General features: G+C 39.0%; 1 protein-coding gene across 2 annotated transcripts in view; it reads right to left on the reverse strand.

The window, feature by feature from the left end:
- KDM1A (lysine demethylase 1A) overlaps window positions 1–19,900 on the reverse strand; it is a 71,871-nt gene extending 51,971 nt beyond the window's left edge. For both annotated transcript variants that reach the window (XM_051988288.1, XM_051988286.1), the window contains exons 1-2: window positions 19,355–19,900; window positions 12,219–12,384 (exon numbers count right to left, since the gene is read on the reverse strand). In XM_051988288.1, the coding sequence (XP_051844248.1) occupies window positions 12,219–12,384; window positions 19,355–19,804 (616 nt within the window). In that variant the 5' untranslated portion in view covers window positions 19,805–19,900. The remainder of the gene's footprint in view (window positions 1–12,218; window positions 12,385–19,354) is intronic.
- Window positions 19,901–20,861: the final 961 nt, after the last annotated feature.

Genomic DNA, 20,861 nt, shown 5'->3' on the forward strand with positions numbered 1-20,861 from the left:
AATGCTAGAGGACCTTGGTTCAAATAATGGTTCTGCCACTATCTATGGGACCCTGAGTAAATGCCCTCAATTCTCTGGACCTTAAGTTTCTTCATCTGTAAAATGAGAAGACTGCATTAGATAATTCCATGAGTTTCTTTCAGTTCTAAATCCACAATTCTATAAAAGTAGTATTTAAAAAAGATGAAGTGACTATACTCTGCAGAGAATTGACTTTATAGTAGATAGGAATCATGAGTTTTGGGTTCAAATCTCACCTCTCAGTCTGTATAACAAAGAGCAAGTTATTTTACTTCTTTAAATCTCAGTTTCTTCCTCTTCAAAATGGTGACCATATCATCTGTACTGCCTACTTCTCAGAGCTGCAGTGGGGAAATTAAATGAATGTAAAATGTAAATGTTGAAGCACTATATGGATATTACCTATTACTTTAGGAGGAAAGAAAGACTAGAAGAAGGTAAGTATTCAAAAGCCACTGGAATAATCTAGACTTAAGGTATAAGAGCCTAGGATAAAATGGTAAAAATGGAAATGGAGCTGGTAGTATTCAGGAAAGTGAAAACAAAAATGAACAAGAAGCCTTGGTGTCAGAATGAATCTAGATGATGAAAGGAAAAGAGAAAAAAAAAATTAAATTTCAACACTGGGAAATTTTTGATGCCAGCCAAAAAAAAAAAAAATGGGAAAAGGGACTTACAAATAAGCAGAGACTTTTGGGGATGAGGGATAAGGTGATAATAAATTCAGTTTTGTAAATGCTGAGTTTGAGAAGTAAATTCAATTAAAAAGAGCCTGGCAGGCAGCTAGAAATACTATAAGAGAATTAACATAAAAGGAAAAGGGTATAGTTACAGATTTTAGAGTTATCAGCTCTGAGGAGGTAGCTGAAAGTGAGAGAATTCCCAAAGAAAAAAGCTCTTTAAATGTGCCCAATCTTCCAATAGAGTCTACTACTCTCAGCATCACCAAGAACCATGGCATGGCAGGGCTATAAGCTTGCAAAGTTCCAAATACAAACTGGCCATCCTAAGTGCAGAGAGACCTGAGACCACAATACTCCCCAACAAGCAATCTTCAGGGCTCTGACTGGTTCTAATATAAACTCTTCAATTACTGAAAGTTTCCAGCCAACTTAGACTCATTTCCCATATTCTACATTTCAGTCAAATTGGTCTTTCAGCCTCTGAATTAATTCTATCCCTCACCTTCTTGCCTTCATGCATCACAATGAACCTGAAATGCCCTCTTTCCACACCAAGCTATCTTAGAATCCCTGGCTCTATTTGAGGCTCATCACAGATGCCCCCTTTCTGATCCTCTTCTATTTGTGAGTAATCTTTCTCCCCTCCAAACCTCATCTTTACACCATGAACAAGCAAACCATCATAATCACTGTTCCCCAAAGTACTCAGATGTAGGAGAAAATGATATTCAAAAGGGATCAGAACTCCAAAACAAAATATTAACAAGAACAGAACAATCTAAGTATTAAGCATGAACTACTAATTAGGGGAAGCTCTGATCACAGGACCCAAGAGTTGGAGCTGGAAGGAATCTCATTTAAAGAGTTCACTTATTCTAACCATTATTCTAGAGTGAGGGAAACTAAGGCCCAGAGAGGGGAAGTGATTTTTGCCTACAGATCCACAGGCAATGGCAGAGGAGGTATCTGAATATTAGCCTTCTGACTCCAAACCCAGAACTCTCCCTCCTTTTTCTTTCTGCTCTCACTCTCTGCCTCCCCCTAAACTGTACCATGTTTCACGAAGAAGATGGTATTGAGTTGGGATAAAGGGATAAACAGGATTTCAACAGAGGAGATAAGGAGAAGGGAAAGAAGTAGTGAAGAGTATACTCTAGGCACAAGGGATAGCATGAACAAAAAAACCCCCAGGACTGACTTTTTATATAAAATTTCTGCTTTACTTTATTCTTGCCATTTATCTGTGGCAGGTTTTTTTTGTTTTTGTTTTTGTTTTTTTTTGATTAATAACCACTTTGTTTTGGTCAGTTTCATCTTTTCGAAGCATTTTCACATGTTCACAATTATTTCATTTGTTCCTCACAACTCTGTGAGGCAGAAATGAGTAGTCTCATTCTAAAGATGAAAAACCACAAAGTAGTAGTAGTAATAATAATAATAATAGTAGTAGTTTATAATAAGGCAAGTCCCCAAACCCAGTCTTGTCTCTTAAATCCAATGTTCCTTCCACTGCAGCATGCAAAAAAGAACACTGAAATCCCAGGATACTATATTTACTAAAACTATTAGCTCATTTTAAAATCTTGTATTTTAATTTAAAAAATGAAATAGCTGAATTAAATCAAACCAAATAAACCAACTTCACTAAGCTAGATAGCATTCTCTCCCCCCACCCCTCCCAAAAAGGCTTAGGGTTCTATCCACTGCAACACCTAACTACCCAGCCTATTATATGCCAGTTACTATATTAGGTGCTTGGGATATAAAGACAAAAATGAAATAAAATCTACCTTAAAGGAATAATACAAGACAGAAAATTAAATATAAGCTCTACAGTCATTTCTAGGGAGAAGACACTACTCACTGGGGGAAGAGTTAGAACTGGCCTTCCATAAGGAGCACTAGAATAGAGCCCAAAGGTAGCAAGGAACTCTAGCAGACAGGTGTGGGGGTAGGGGAAATGAAGTACATTCCAAGTCATACTAGAATGTCTGGGTCAGGGTAAGCCGATGGGAATTGGGTCACATACAAGGTGCAGCAGGCAGACCAGTTTGGCCAGGAATGGGGATGAAATCCTGCCTCGGGCATTTCCTAGGTGTGTGATCTATGCAAAGTCTGTACTGTAGTTTCCTGATCAGTAAAATGATTAGACTCCATGGCCTCTAAAATCATTTCCAGATCTAAATCTATAATCCTATAAATCTGCCTTTCATGCCAGAGGGAAGGAGCCATTGGAGTTTCTTGAGTAGGAGGTCAGACCTACACTTTAGAAAACCAATCTGGCAGCTGCAAGGAAGATAGATTGAGGAGAGAGTAGGAGGGAACCAAAACAGGAAGCTACAGTAACAGACCAGGTAAGAGAGGGTGAAGTCTCCTTTGGGGGGATACAGGGACACAGTTGCAAGATATTGTGGAAGCAGAACTTCAGTCTGAAGATCTGATCAATTGTAGATAGTCAAACAGCAGCAAATGGCAAAATGAGATTGAAATTCAGGAGAAACAGGAGCTTAATATGTAGATTCAAATGATAAAGCATAAAGCCAATAATTGAACTCTTGAGAACTGATGAGATCAAGACAAAGCATAGAGAAGAGGATTCAGGATTAGAATCCTTTGGCTTATTTCATAAGAATGGGATAAGGAGGATGAAGAATGATAAGAGGAATAATAGAAATGAATAGTCTCTCTTCCTGCTTTCCCCCCAAAATCCCTCCACAACACAGAAGAGGTAGTTAATAGTATCAAATGATACAAAGAAGTCAGGAAGAAGGACTGAAAAAGGCTTTTGGATTTTTTAAAAATCTTATTTTATTTTCAGTCCCAAATTCTCTTCTTCCCCCACCTCTTGAGAAGACAAGAAATATAAAATACATGACAAATATGAAGTCATGCAAAACATACAACTCCATTAGACATCTCTCTCTCTTCCTACCCCCCAGCAAGAAAGGAGAAAAAATATTATGATTCTTTCAGCACTGAGTCCATACATCTTTCTCTTTCTCTCTCTGGAGGTAGATAGTAAATTTTGTCTTGAGTCCTCTCTATGGTGGGTCATTGTGTTGATCAGTTAGTTGTTAAATCTTTCATACTATAATAGCTTTTGAAACAGTTCCAAATTGTTCTCCAGAATGGCTAGACTAGTTCACAGTTCTAATCAACAATGCAGTAGTGTACCCACTTTCTTACAATCTCACCAGAATTTGTCATTTTCCTCTTCTATAATCTTGGCTAATCTGACAGGTGAGATGGTATCACTGGTGTTGTTTTTATTTTTCTAGTTATTAATTTTAGAGAATTTTTAAAAATGTGATTACATTTTAACAGCAAAAGGCCATCTGATTTAGTAATTAAGAGACTACTTGTAACCTTAGTGAAAACATTTTCAGTTGGGTAAAGAGCTAAGAAGCTATATTGCAAGGGACTGAAAAGTGTGAGGTAAGAAAATAAGCCACAACAATTAGACATGTTCCCCTCCCCCTGAATTTGGTTATGAAAGAAATAAGACATAGGATGGTAGCTTAAGGATATGATATGATCAAGTGAAGACTTATTTTAAGGATGGAAGTGAACTAGATATGCTTTTAAGTAGGGAAAGGAATATAGAAAAGACTGAAGAAATCCAGGGAAAAGTTATAGTTAATTAATTAATAAACATTTATTAACGGTTAAAGAAAAAGGGGAAGGGAATAAGCATTTATATAGCTCTCACTTGGTATCAGGCACTGTGCAAAGCATTTTACAATATCTCATGTAAAATGCTTAGCACATTTTACAATATTATCTCATTCAATTCTCAGAACAACCCTTCAAAGTGGATGTTGTTATATTAATCTTATTTTACAGTTGAGGAAACTGAGGCAGACAAATTGAAGTCTTATTTGCTCTATTCTCTGCACCACAGAGAATTGTATTGAATGTTATCCTGTTTCAAGAGGAGATGGGATCTAGGGCAGAAATAGAGGCTATTGCAAGATGGTCATTTCCTTATTCTAACACTGATACAAAGGAGGAGCTCAAGGGATGATAGTGAATGATTGAGAAGAGGAAGTTAGTGAAGAATGGAAAAAAAAAAATGAATCAAAAGATTTCCAATCTTTGGTGGTGATTTCCAAACCTTAAGAGGCTACCTAAATTTTTAAACCTTTCATCATCTTTGTTGTGAAGAATCTTGAATGTAGAAATCACTCAAATATTGGTTGAATACAAATATTTTAATAAGGATATTTATTGCAATGAAAAAAGTCTACCCATTTTAAAACCAAGCTACAGTTCAGTATTTTTCTAATTCATACTGGACTTATCCTTAAAAATAAATCCAGATTACTGATATTTTTATTTATAAATAGTCCTAGTCTATTACATGGGGAAGTAATAAAGAAAATAGATTATATAGGATGTGTTTCTGAAAATTTGAAATGACCAGATCAGTATAATCTATCCACAAAATAACATTGTGAGAAGCAGATTCACTCAACAAACAAAGTGACTACTATGTACAAATAACAAACAGTGCTAGATTCCAAAAGGAGATTTTTTAAAAATGACAGATTAATAGATGAAAGAGCTGGAAAGGAATCTTAAAAAGCTAAACCTCCCATTTTACAGATGAGGAAACTGAGACCCAAAAAAGTGAAATCATTACAAATGTCTGAATGAAGCCAATGGTTTCTTTTAAAATGCTGAATTATCTATGCATTTATTGTCTCTAGCTGATCTGAGATGGAGATGGTAACTCCTGTCTCATCTGGTGTAAACTGCAAAGAGCCTCTGGCTTTTTAAGATTCCCTAATATAATTTTCCTAACAAGGACTGGATACCATTGGTTAAACCATATTCTCCCACTTCTATTTTATACGTAGTAATTTGCTGATCATTGAGAGGAATTAGCTTGTGAATTACATAGGCACTGTGTGAAGACTATCTTAAATTCTACTACTATGAAATGAAGCACTGACCAACTCTTCATAATTCAGTTTCCTGGCAGTAAGACAAGTATTGTTATCTCTATTTTATACAGGAGGAAACTGAGGCTCAAAGGTATGTATATGAATAGCTCACAATCACACAGTTGCCTTCAACTTAGATCAGATCAGATCAGATCATCCTCTTCCAAGTCTGATCGGCTAAGTACCACAGTGGATAACCTACCTTTTCTTGTTTATTTGGATTCTTTGTTCCAAGATCTAAAGGCGAAGACGAGGAAGGGGAAAGTTCTTGAGCGTGTAAATGAACACAGTTAAATAAACCAACCATAAAGTAGAACAAAATACATAGGCCAGTCAAGTTCAGAAACCCTCACTCAAATTTCTATATAAGCCTTATGCCCTCACACATTCAGGTTTCACTAGAAATACAAGGAAAAAGAGTTTTTATGATAAGAGGCCTCCATGAAAGCATCTGTTCCTCCTCCTTTCTCCCCACCCCCCCTTAATTCACACTAAAATCCAGGACCTACTAAACAGCAAATTTCCACAGCCAGGAAGATGTACAAGAAGAAAGAAGCAATATTTATGAAAAACAAGATCAATTCAAGCAGCTTTTGTATAAAAATCACAATTATAGGCATCCATTTGAACTTGGTTACTATAGTATCCCATAGAACCTCACTTATACGGACTAACTGAAAGATAAGTCTGAGTTTGAAAAAACTCTTCAAGAAATCCAATTTTTAAGTACTTTTAAGTGTAAATCAACAAAAATAGACTCTTTGAAGAAAATATTAATAATGAAGTTCCTGCTGGAAAGAAGTACACATCATTAGCATATCAGAACACTAATAGGCAGTATAGGTCTCTGCTCACACAGTAACTATCATTGGGCTTTTTGGTCCTATCTGGTGATTTCATCATAGTAATATATATAGAAAAGTATATTCACTATAATGATGTAAAATTTGATATCCATGATGGAGTTCTTTAGCAAATACTTTACAGCTTGTACAACAATCATTTATTTGAGGTAAGAATTTTTCCAAATAGTTGCAAGACTGAAAAAAGTGGCAGATTAATGAGGTTTACTACACTCTGAAGTAGTCACCGATACTCAAATCCAAAGGCAACTTAAGACTTTGAGACCAGAATTCAAAAACACTTTCATCAACAAAATAACCGTTTTAAAAATCACTTAGAAATAGTATTAACAGAAAATTCAAAGTCCAAAGTACCGAAATTAAAAACAAAAATATTTAAGAAATAATGAAACTACTCTTGTATAAAAGTAGCAATTTTAAGTACTAATATCATAACATCCACTAAAACTACAATTTTACAAGAAGGCTATGTGCAAATACACAGCCAAAGTTAGTAAACCTTGAACATTTTAAAACAAAAGATTCATCTTATTATTGAAGACTTAAAATAGTCATATCAAAAACATGCATGCAGAATGACAGCAAAGATTCTTCTGAAGCCTAAATCAGCACAAATGTTTTCATATTTTATGAACAGCCTGTTCAATATCTCTACCTGGATCATCTGCTGATGTCTAAATTCAATATATTTAGCCTTAAATATCATCTCTCCCAAAGCATTTCATCCTTCTGACTTCTCTGCTAATGATACCACTATTTTGTCTCCAGTACACTACATGATGATTTGACTTCCCCCCTCTATTTCTCATTCAATATCATATAATTGTTTACACCTCCCAAATCTAATCCCTTTGCTCTGAAAAGGGAATGAATCTGCCTACATGAGAGGTTTTTATTACATAAACTACTAAAGAAGGCTTTTGGACTTTTAGAAGACTTTTTTTCAGTCTCCTTTTCAGTTTACCTGCATACTGACACTGTTAGTACCATCCTAAAACAACACAATGAGCATGTCACTTGTGGCTGTCAGATGGTGACATGGATAGAGCACAGGTCTTGGAGGCAAGATTCAAATTTACATCCTACCTCAGATACTTATGAGCTATATGACCCTGGACAAGTCACCTTACTTCCATCTGCTTCATCTGTAAAATGGAGGTGATAATAGCACCTACTTCCTTGAATTGTTGGAAGGATGATCAAATGAGATAACATCTGCAAAGTGTCTTGGAGACCTTAAAATGCTATAGAAATGCTAGGTGTCATGATCATCACCCTCCTCCCCCCCACCATTTCTCTACCACTAAAAAAACTTTCAACAGATTCCCCACTGTTAATCAGATAAAGTCTAAACTCTTGTCATTAAGAATACCCCAAAATAACAGTAATTTGGAAAGAGAACTGAATTAGAAATCAGGAGGCATGTGTCCTAGCCCCAGCTATGTGTGATCTTGGGCAAACCCTTTTAAATCTTATGGGTCTTAGTGTCTGTATCTGTAAAAGAAGGAAAGCTACACTAAAATCCCTTCCAGCTCTAAAAAGCTTACCAACTCTATCTCTATACAAATCTGCTTCGATCAAACTAGGCTATCTACTCACAGTCCCTTAATATATTTTGTGTTTTCTAACTTAGTTTATACCATTCTTCCTGTCTTCTACTACTTCCTTATTCTAACTGTTCAAATTCTACCCAACTTTCAAGGCAGTGCTATATTTAAGATCTGTCTGCTATTTGAGCAAAACTCTGTACTTCACATAATCTTTGTCTATAAATTGAGGGAGTAGATTCCAATAAGATGTTCTCTACAATCTCTTCCATCTTTGAAATGTATGGTGGTTCAAATCCCAAGCCTCAAGGAAGCCTTATCTAACCAGTTACATTGAAGTATTTACTCCTTCAATTGGTACAGGACTACAAATCTACTCATCATCTGGGAAATAATATTAGCAATTATCTTTTAATATGCTATAACTTAGAATATAAACAAAGAGATATGTTCTTTAATTCTCTGTATACTACTCTACTTGTGTAGTAGGTAATGGGTGTAGATATGCTAATAATAAGTGCTAAAAAAAACCAGAAAGAATACATTTATTGGTGACATCTTCGTTTAATGGCATCTAAACCTTTTCAACAGAAACACCTTCAATATTGTAATGAATATTAAATGAAATCTTATCTGATATACATACATTAACTAATTTTAAAAAATGCTTAGTGCAGTGCCAAATATAGTAGGTTCCTCAATTAATACTTGCTAATCCATTGAGATACACCTCTACTGGAAGAGCTATACAGACCTTAAAGAAGCTGCATGTGAATAAAACTGAGGATACAGTTGAACTCAGATCTGGATGGCCTTGGGAAAATAAGCAAAATTAGGCTCAAAGGAGGCTTAGGTTCAGGTACTTCAGAGCAGATGGCTCAGAGAACACTCTTCTCTTGAAAGAATGTTATCTCTTTACTGCCAAAGCCTATGGAAAAGGTTGTGGGCCTGACACAGGTAATCTTTAAATGTAAAGTCAATTTTCCTTTTTTTTGCTCCTACATGATCTACTTCATTAAGCACATCCAGTAAAAGTATTAAGACCCATGTAGTTCTCAGAACCCCACTCAATCACTGCATGCTTTTTGTATGTTCAAGGAATGTAGGTCAACTTGATTATCAGTCTAGGCAAAACAACAAGGTCATTTGCTACAAATCATAATATAAATGGACATTATTTTGTATTTTCATTGTTCCACTTTATCAGTACAGATAATCTATGGTTGGTTGAATTTGGAAAGTTAAAAACTGAAAAAGAACTAGGATAGTCAAAAGCAATCAAATATTATTGTCAGTCCACTCTTCTTTGACAGACGAAAGAGACCCTTACTTAATATATGCAGCTTCATTTTTCATTAACAGACAAAACCTAGATAAGGACTAGTAACTGTTCCAGCTCTAAATCCATGAGAATGCTTATATTTTTATACTTCTTAATTACTAAATAGGATAAAATAAAATTTCAAGTATAGTCCTGAGAGTCCTCTGGGCTATTAAAGAGGCTCTTTATATAACTTTTTCCAATAATTATATTTCATTTCAAAGCTCTGACTGACAGCTCCTAAGAGCTAACTTACTAGGTCCACAGGCCTCTCTCAAGTCATTTATCCCCAACAACTGACTTTTGTGGAAGCTGATCAGATATATATCCAGGGGTTCAGAAAAAGAAACAAATCATACTACTACCACTTGAAAGTCTCTTTTACTAGAGATGACACTGTGAGACTGCACTGAAAACTATGCATTATTTCTGTTTTTCTTCCCAGCTTATTTTTACCTTTCTAAATCCGATTTTTCTTGTGCAAAAAGAGAACTGTATAAATATGTTCACATATATTGTATTTAACATATACTTTTAACATGTTTAACATTTATGGGACTGCCTGCCATCTAGGGGAGGGGGTGGAGTGAAGGAGGAAAAAAGTTGGAACAGAAGTGTTTGCAAGGGTCATTTGTTGAAAAATTACCATGCATATGTTTTGTCAATAAAAAGCTATAATAATAATTTTTTAAAAACTGAGCTGGAAAAAAAGGAAAGAAAACTATGCATTGATTTTAATTATATGTATGGTATCTCATTCAACATTAATAATGAATGTTAGCTCATCAATTCTTCTTTGGTATCAGGACAACTATTAGAAAGAACATAAATCTTTTTTAAAAATCTAATTGAAATATTATTGAGTCTAAAATATGTTAATATCTTACTAAAGTCATATTTTTAAAAGAAACATTCAAGTTAGTCATTTATTCTCTAAAATAATTAAACAATTTGATTTCACTGTCAAAACAATAGTGTTCTTTGACAAAGAAATAGTCTTTTCCTTACAGATGGGATAAATGGGGCATAAAGGTGAAATGACGAGGCTTAAGGCACATTCTGAACAAGTAAGCCAGGACTTATATCCAGTTCTCTGAACTCCAAATCCAGTTTCCTTTCCATGCTGCCAATTAACTTAAAGGCTTCTCATGCCCAAGAGCTCTTTTAAGAGAGATTATAAGAATAACCAATCTTCTCAGAACCCAACACTTTTCACAGCTGAAAATGAACCTGGAAATCAATGGAAACAAAGGCTTTCTTAGGGTTGGGAGTCTAGTCAGATGACATGCTTGATATTTAAGTACCAAAAGTCAGTCTAACATATGACTAGATTGATAACTCTCAATTGAGTAATAAAAAATAATATCTGAACCACTAGAAAACATAGAACATTTTTACCTAAAAGAGGAGAAAAATCTAAACAAGAAATAAACTCAGTTTTAAAGAAAACTAAGAATCCCTGGAAACAATCTGCCACTATTCAAAAAGTAGCCACTATGCCAGTGGTATAAGAATGACAGACAGCATAATGAGAAGTGTTTGGCTACCCTGGCAATTTAGGGAGGTTTCCCATAATCTTCCAAATGCCAAAAGAGGCTGGGAATGAGAAATGAAAAGGCTAATCTTTTAAGAGACAAAAAATCAGTGGTGTGCTGGTCCTGGGGCTACTGTGAATATATGGAAATTCAAGAAAGGCCTTTGCAATCAATAATTATTCAGAGTGTCAGCAGTAATTATCAAGATGCTTTTAGGGTGGAAAAAACCACCACACTGAAAAGGATTTTTAAAAATTGTTTTAACTTTGCCAGAGGATATCTTAAGCTAAAAGAATCACGACTTCATACCATCAGGACATAATGCAGAATTTTCTATAGTTGCCAGAGTTCATGTATGTAAAGATTGTAATATAAGGGTTCCCTTAGATTCCCTTAGATTCTCCAATACTTTGTACGTGACTACGATTCACTGAACTAATGCAAGATCTAGACACTGGGATGTGCAATAGGCTCTTATCTTGACACTGAATGTAAGGCATGCCTTCCAGGATATTTCCCACTGAATGCTACTCACCCCAGGTTACACCATAAATGTCTATTGAGGTGCAGAACTTAACTAGAACAATGTTAGAATCATTACTGTCACCTAAATTTATTCTGTATCAGGGTAGCCACCACCTATTTTGTCCTTCAGATTTGGCTGGGAAAAAAAGCCCTATGTTTTTTGAAAAAACCTCAAATACAAAATATTTTTATCTTCTACCCTCCCTTGTATCTTCCCCAACTCTCACCTACAATAAAACAATTATCAGACTAGTCCAGGCAACAGCAAAACTGGCTATGATGCCTCTAACAGATAGGTCAAGAGGGGTGCTTAATTACATGTGAATTTAGGTAAGTACCCTTTAATACGCTTTAGGCACCACCCCTACTTGCAAAAAAAAAAAAAAAATGAGATAAAAATCAGTAATGCCTATTACCTTGCTTTCTCTATAAAGCTTAAGATATTTATGAGGCTTTGATCCCAATACAATCTTTCAAACTCTCTGAATCTATGGCGATACTGTTTATTTTCATTGTAAATTCATCCCCTTCAAGTTCTTTATTTTTTTCTACCATCTTTAGACTTCCTGTTCTCCCAGTAGTCTCTACCCTTTCCCCAATGCATACATAGACATATCATACCAAAACCAACGCTTTATGGACACAGAGTCATAAAGACAACACACGACCAGAATCTCACAGCATAAGTCAGAAATCAAAGACGGGGACCTAAACAAGGCCAGTCATCACATTACTCCATTAATTTAGGTACAGATGAAATTTGCTTCTCCAACTCACCAGATGGCTCTTCAGGCTCACTTTCATTCTCCTCCTCTGGAGGGGCTTGAGGAGGAGGTGGAGGAAGCTTCTTTTCCTTCTCTGCTTTAGCATTTCTTTCCTCTTCAGAATAATACTCATCTTCAGAGAGGTTAGCCAAGCTCTCATCCATTTCTCTGTACTCTACCTATATGAAGACCACGTCAGGGAAAACAAGGTAAAACAGTACCTCAATTAATGCACTCAAATTTTAAGTACAACAAAATAGAAACCAGGCTTCTATCTATTAAAAAAAAAAAAAAAAAAAAAAAAAAAAAAAAGAACCTCCCATTAGTGCGTTATACAGCACAACACTATCATAAATTCATTTATTCAACCAATTACATTTACTATGTCTGCTATGGAAAAGGCTCGATGTTAGATGCTATTCGAGACATAAAAAGGAAGGACCCACTGGTTGCTTCATATCCCATCTGTCATTTTTCACCTCCAACCATAGGGGATCATCAATTGGAGGAGATATAAATCCATTCAGCTTTGAAACTCTCTGAGACTGGTCTGATCTGATTGGTATATGAATGCAAGACAGTCTAATGGTAAACAATATAAGTAAAATGTACAATGAAAACTTTGAAATCTCAAGTCAACTGAGATAAACTAAAGAAAGACTTCTCAGGATAATTTTTATGTGTGGAAAGTGCTTCAAATTCACTTCTTCCATTGAAGCCTTTTCTCCCTAGCTCAGTTCACTGCATTCCTATTATACTTAGAATCTTTCTGTATCAAAAATTATATTGCTTCCTGCAAATTCTTCTATCTACCTCTCCAACCTGATGTTTTCCTATTTACCTAGATGAATCCTTTGCTCCAACCAGTCAGTGCAGAGCTTACAAAGAGATTTGGGAAGCAATTTCATATCTTATTATCATATTTGATCCTCACAACAACTCTGCAAATGTGGTAGGTAGGAAAAATGGCTAAAATAGTTGACATACTCATTGAATATACCACTCCTCATCTCTTTGGTCACATATTCATTTTGCACTTATGTTAACCTGTAATTGAGACTTTTTCCTATATAAATTAACATCCCTATTCTACCACATACTGGCCAACATACATACTTATATATATGTATATCAAATCTTACTTCCCAGAATAGATGGATTTTAACTTCTTTGAGGGTAGTGACTATCTCTTATATGCCTCTTAACCTAGCACCTAAAAAACTCTTTCACATAAGCACTACAGAAAAAACTACAATACAACTGTGTGTTACTATTCTCTAAAGTGTCATGGGTTTATATATATATATATATATATATATATATATATATATATATATAATATATATATATATATATAATAACTCTAAGAGGAAGTACTCTAACTGCAAAGCACCCTTGTCTGTCTCCCAATTCCTCAACAAGTCTTCTCAGATTAAAAAAAGTGTCCATTTTTATGGCATTTTAAGACATGGAGAAAGAGAAAAATCTGGAACACAAAAATTTTACAAAAATGAATTTTGAAAACTATTCTTATATGTATTGGGAAAATAAAGTACTATTGAAAAAAGTATTAAAAATTATTATTTAAAAAATGTAAAGCACTTCCTTCTAAGGAACATAGTTGCTATATTATGCCTGTTTTACAAATGAGGCAACCAAAGTTCAGTGTCTTGCCCAGGATTACAGAGATAGTTAAGTATCAGAATAGGGATGAGAAAGCCAATCTAAGCAGTCTTGGGTAGCCTTAAGACAGCTCTAACCTCTCTAGAATCTTATTTTCTCATCATACTTTTTTTTTTTTTTTTTAAAAGAACTGGCAGGTAACAGCCCATTTGCTTTGTTCATGGCAGAGGCATCAATAAGAGTTCACAATAACATTACACTTAGTTTTCACAAAGTCTTTTGGAGGGATAGTGTAAGTACTACCTTGTTTTTGTAGAAATGAAAGTGTCTTGCAGGAGAAAGGCTTGGCTCTCTGGCCTCTAAAATCACAATCCTTTCAATTTGCCATTAAGTTTGGAGAGGTGCACTGAGTGCCAATGGCTTTCAAATACAGCCAGGGACAAGGAAATGGGGAGCAACAAACCCAAATCCTCCTAGACCAATTTCCCTGCCCCACTACTCACAGGACCAGAAAAGGACTTTTGTTCCTTAGTATTTTTAAAAGATTTGTTTATTTTATCTCTGTAGATACAGTGTCCATGACATCACTTATATCCTATGTCTTAGTAAACTGTCTTATGAGTTACAGTAGATAAAAACCTTTATCACTTGAAGACCGACTCTGTGACGAGCAAAGAAATATAACCCTGACAAATGTGAATTGATTCCATGTCTACTTTTATTGTAGTTTCTAGGTCCTGCTTTTAATTCAACTTTAAGAGCTATAACACAAAGAGCATGGGAAAAGAGGAAAGAACAACAGATACAGAACTCTATAATCTGGGGTAAACAAATATACTTACACTTTAGGTTTCTAATGATGTGATCTTTTTTAAAGACAAGTTTTCTGGCAGTAATATGGTAACTCTCACAGAAAGACTTCTACCTTTCCCTCTCCTTCCCAGCCACTGAGTCATTCTTGTATCCCTCAAGTGTCCTCATCACAAGAACCAAAATAATCCTGGGGCTTGTTAGGGGGCTAAATGGAAACTTCTGTCTAAGCCAGTCAGGTAAGGTCAGGACTGTCTTGATTCTCTGGGCTGCAAAGAAGGGTCCTGCAGTGATTGGAAGATGCTGTCTTAGGTCTCTAAGCAGAAGGGGAAGAGACACTCAAGAGAAGTCTCTGAGTAGGAGGTATTTGCACTGGAGTGCTACAGTGGAGATGTAGAAAAGAGGAAGGTGGATGGTGGGGGGCAGTCTTGGATTGATATGGAGGGAGGATGGATAGTGTGATTTAAGATAACTTGAGTACTCATTATGCTGGACCAGATGAAAGCATGGTTGGGAGAAGACTGCATTTGATCTCTTAGGGGTTATTAATCAAGAGAGTTCCTGAACTATATGAAGCCTAATTAATGGGCCATAGGTCGTTGGAGGAATTTGGAGGCATCAATCAGGGAACACAGGGAATTCAACATGATTGAATTCAAATGATATTCAGGGAGGCAAGATTCACATTAGAAGAGCAGTGGTATAATACAATATGACAAACAATTATTGAGCTACATATTTATGTGCTAGGCACTGTGCTAAGAGCAAGGGACACAAATTAAAAATTAAAAAAAGATTGTCCCTTCCCTCAAGATGCATATAATCTAATAGGGAAAATCAATATACACAAATGAAAGCTGAAAAGTGAGAGGAGGGAGCCAGAAAGATAATGATGAGGAGTCAAACCAAACAAAGCAGAGAAACCAACTTCTTCACAATTTATGGAAAATAGAACAGCACAAATAAGTGCCCATCACTCCACATTAGAGGGGAGTTCATGGACAATGTTTGAGAAACCCAAACATCTAGATGGAGGATAGGAAAGAATTCTGAATTCTCTAGGCAGCACAATTTTGGGTTCTAGACTTTTAGATAGCGAACAGAGAATTTCAGAGCAGCACCAACCCAAATATTTATGTGAGTTCCCAAGTTCAATAGTTTGGAAATGGGACCTCCTACAAAGAAAAGAATTTTCACATTCACTGAAAAAGCATTTATCAAATATCTATTACTATGTGCAAAGTACTCCTTAGGTGTTAAGCATACAAATCAGTCAACAAAAAAATGTATTAAACACTTACTAATTGCTAAGCACTAGGGGAGTGCTGGGGTACAAAGAAAGGCAAAAACAATGTCCTGACCTCAAAGACATAAGATTCTAACAGGAAATAAATATCTATGTACTTATGTACAAGGTAGTTAAGTACAAAGTGGATGGAAAGTAACCTAGAGGAGTAAAACCTAGAGGCTGCAGATCTGGAAAAGAATCCAGGGATTAACTACACGGCACAGCTGAGTAGGAAGAGTTTTCCAGACATGATAGAAAACAAGGGCAAAGTCAGAGAGCCAGGAGATTGAATATCCTATTGCAAGGACAGCAAGACTGCCAGATTACGAAAGGCTTTAAAAGTTAGAGGATTTTATATTAGATTTTGGAAGTAAAGAGTTACAATAGATGAACAGTTCCTTCTTTCAAGGCACTTGTAATTTTCTGAGGGAGAAGGTAAGGCGATATGCATGAAAATCAAATAGAATAATTTCAGGCTAGAGGACATGGAAAGAACTGGTTGTAGAGAGAATTAGGGATTCTGAGAGATTAAAATGTAGGTTCAGGGTATACCAGGCTTTGTGAAGGCATGGAAATATGACATGGGATGTCATGGATAGAGAACATCAGGTAGTACACAAAGCTGAGAACTCAAAGGAAAGAAAAGAAAGGAAGTGTATCTTTTGAACATTATTCCCCCAGTCTTTCTTTCCTTTAATTTCTGACACTGATAAGACTCTTTTCCTGGGGAAGACCAGCCCATCTGACTATGGCCTTCAACCTATCCCCTCCTACTTTCTCCAGATTACAACCTCATTCCCAGCTTTCTCTTAATCTTTCAGCCTCTCCTTTCTTTCCAGACTATCTTGAAACACGAGCAAATCTCCTTCATCCTTTTAAAAAACTTCTACTAGTGGACGTTCATTAATTGGGAAAGGGATGAACAAATTAAAATATAATCAATAATATACAATAATGTATATTATATTATTATTAACAGAATATGAATATGCCTTAAGAAATGACTAATGAGACAGTTTCAGATAAACCTAAGAAGCACTGGATGAAGTGAGCAGAACAAGGAAAACAGTTTATAGAATAATAACAACAATGTAAAGACAACATCTCTGAAAGACCTGCTAATTTTGATCAAGGTACAGTGAAAACCACCAGCTCTGAAATCATGACGAGCCGAGTTCAAATGTGACCTTAGACACTTACTAGTTATATGACACTGAGCAAACCACTTCCTCTTGTTTGCCTCAGTTTCCTCATCTGTAAAAATGAGCTGGAGAAGGAAATGGCAAACCACTATAATATCTTGGTCAAGAAAACCCCAAAGGAGTACCAAAGAATAAGCCACCACTGAACAACAACAACAACAACAACAACAACAACAACAACAACAACAACAACAACAACAAAAATTTGACCAATGCTATGACCCAATAATTCCAGAGGACCAATGATGAAGCTACCCACCTCCTATGAAGGAATACTGTACTTAAGATAACGAATAAAACATTTTTGGCTTTGGCCAATCTGGAAATATGTAATGCTTGACTATATGCATCTGTTATTAGGATTCTGTTGGGATTTTTTTTTTCCCAAATGAAAGAGGAGGGAGAAAAAAGTACATGCTAATTGAAAAGTTAAAACTTCAACTAGATCCTACCATCCTCTCAAATAGCTCTTTCTTCTCAGACAAACCCCTCAGAAAAAGCTAACCACACTCAACTGCCTGCAGCTCCTTTCCTCTTACTTTTCAACTCTTGGAGATGTGGTTTCTGATCTCACCCCTCACCAAAGTTATCAGTGATCTCTTAATTGAGAGATGCTATAGTCTTTTTTCAGTCCTCATTCTTTTCCACTTCTTTTCTGTATGTGACACTGCTGATCACTCTTTCTCCTCCTAATTCTTTTTTCCTCTCTGGCCTTTTACAACATCACTTAGTGTCTAACAGTCTCCTCCTTGCAAATCTCCTTTGCTGGCTCATCATTCACACCATGCCTCCTGATCTTCCCTAAGATTCTATCCTAGGTACCCAAATCTTCTCTCCCTATCCTGGCTCTCTGGGTGACCCCATCAGTTGCAATGGCTTTAATTATGTAGATGCAGGCAACTCACAGATCCACATACCTTGTCCTTGTCTCTTCTGAGCTTCAATTCTAACACCACTAATTTGCTTCCTGGACATTGCAAACCCAGTATGTCCAAAAGAAGTTCCCCACCTTTTCACTCTTTCCAGTCTAAGCTCCCTTCTCCATCCTCATTTCTACTACCTTTGTTCAGCCTCCATTACTTCCCTTCCCTGCCTCGAGCTCCTCTCCACCACAGTCCATTCTCCAAAGGGAGGTCTCTGAAGCACTGAGCTCATCACTGATCTCCAGGAGTCCCCTCCAGCCTCCAGATATATTGGAACCTCTCCTTTAGTCTTGCCAGCTGCCCGGCCTTTCTTCCCAGACTCTCCCTGCACTATGGGACACCCTCTGGCTTCCTTTGGCTTTGTCCTCAGCACTGGCCCCCGCCTCCTCCCTTCTTCCTCACAGTCGCCCTCTTGCTTCTAGGCCCAGGACAAGCATCCCCTTCTAGGGCCTTTTCTGCTGGCAAACACTTTTCTCTTCCCAAACACCTCCTACTGAATGACTCAGTGGTTGCTCTCTACTCCTTCATCTCCCCTTGAAAATAGAAGCACCAGCTCTAGCGCCCAGAGCACGGCCCTGGCCCACTGTTCTCTAAGTGCTTTGTGCTTTCAGAGAAAAGTGGGTTCCGTGATGGAAAGGGGCGGCCTGGTTTGAGGAGAGCCTCTTTCAGCCTCTCTGCTGGAATGGTAGGAGTTGGAGGGGGACAGGCCAGAGGGGTTCTTCCTGAGTCTCCAAGGCAGAGAGGGGCTGGTGGTGCCTCCCTGGATTTCCAAGGAAGAAGGGGAGAGGGGCTTCCCAAGGAAGTCATCCTGGCTCTCCATGGAGGAAGGGACATCTCCCACGACTCCCAGAAGGACTGGAGCTTCCGGGGGAGGAGAGGGAAACCTTTCGGAGGAGCCTCCCTGGGTCTCCGTAGGGGGAGGAGGAGTTCACCAGACGGGGTAAGGTCCCCGTGAGGAGGTTCTCTTACTGGGGGACTCTCTCGAAGGGTATCCATGAAAGAATCTCCCCTCGGTGGGGAGAGTTTTCGAGGAGATCTCCAAGAGATCCCTGCGGATCTCTCAGTGGGGGGGAATGGGGAGTCTTCCCTGACAGAGCCTCCCTGGGTCTCTATAGGGGGAGGGGAAGTTCTCGAGAGCCGGAATCTTCGTGGGGAGGATCTCTCAGTGGAGAGCTCTCTCGAAGGGTATCCATGGGAGGAGGGGGCAATCTCCCCTCAGTGGGGGACCCTCCCGAGGGAACCAGCCTAGGTCTCAGTGAGGGAATTGGCTCAGGAGCCCAGACGTGCCAGCGGCCTCACTCACCTTGGCCCGCTTACGTCGGCTGGTCCGGCGGCCCTCGGGGGTCTCGGCGATACCCGTCTCCATGGGCGTCCCGGCAGATCCCGGAGCTCCGGCCGGGCCGGGCTGCGGCGCTCCGGCGGGGCCTGTCGCCTCCGCCAGGCCCCCGGGAGGCGAGGCCCGCAGCGGCTCCTTCTTGCGGGGCGTGCGCTCCCCACCGGGCCCCGGCCCACTCCCAGCTCCGGCCCCGGCCCCGGGCCCCGCCTCGGCCGAGCCCGCCAGGCCGGTGGCCGGGGGCGCCGCGGTTACCGCAGCTGCCGCCACGGCCGCCGCCGCCTCGGAGCCGTTCTCCGCACCGCCTGCAGCCCCCGAGCCCGCCTCGGCCCCCGAGGCCGCCGCCGCCGCCGCTGCTGCCGCTGCCGCCGCCGCCGCCGCCGCCGCCGCCGCCGCGGCCGCCTTCTTCCCGGTCAGCATGTCCCGCTGCCTCACGGACCGCCAGAGGCAGCGCGCGCTCGCACCCTACGGTCACCGCCAAACGCCGTAGCAGCCCGGGCCTGCTGCGCGCTCCCGATCAGCGCCGGACAAAGCGTCCCACACCTGGCGGCGGCGGCGCCGCGCACGCTCCAGCACGCCAGTCCAGAGAGCTGGCGTGGCTGGCTAGAGCGGCAGCGCACCATGGAGAGCGTGCTTAAAGACCAGTGCGTGGGGGACACCGTCCTAGAGCGTCCCCTGGCGGCCGGAGTACTTCTCGGGCGCCGCCTAGGTGTTCGCTTCCAGGCTTCTTTGCCTGGATTTTGAAATTGGCACTATTGGTAAAATCGCCCACGTGGAGCGGAGCTTGCCTGACGCCTACGGGCTTGTGGCACGTTTTGAATTCAAAGGGTGGGCTTCCAGGATTAGTCTGACTCCCACTATTCAAATTCATTTACAGAATTACTGCGTTCCAGAATCTCAGAGGTCCCACCTGTACTGAATAGGAAACCCTCCGCCAACATACCTGACGTGCAGTCTTGTTCAGCAACGGCTTAAAGACCTCCAGGGAGGGGGAAACCTCGCCATTCGGCAGATAATTTAGCCCTTCTCTTAATCGCTCTTTACTCTACGCACCTATAGCCAACAAAAGATTCGAGTCTGTCCCTTAAGAGGCTTATTTACGGGGAAGGCAATTAGCAAATAAATCCTACCCGCGATGTGATTGATCTAGGGACACGAACAGTAAAGGATCTCGAAGTTAAAAGAAGTGCTAGATTATTGAAATTCAGAAAAGGAAGTTCACGGATCGCTTCAGATGGAAGGCACCCTGGGAAAGAGAATGGAGACCCGAAAATGAAGAGACAGAATATAGACTGTCAAAGCTACAAGGTCCATGAGAACATGAAGTCCCAGACAACAGGATGTCAGAACTGTAAGGACGTGAGGCAGAATACAAAGAATATCCAGGACATAGAATGTCAGATAGAGGAGACCGCAGCCCTTCGAATGCTGGGATATAAAATTGCAGCGCCGAGGAACATTCCAGTGTATAGAACGT

Source organism: Antechinus flavipes, chromosome 3, assembly GCF_016432865.1.
Source record: "Antechinus flavipes isolate AdamAnt ecotype Samford, QLD, Australia chromosome 3, AdamAnt_v2, whole genome shotgun sequence".
NCBI lineage: Eukaryota > Metazoa > Chordata > Mammalia > Dasyuromorphia > Dasyuridae > Antechinus > Antechinus flavipes.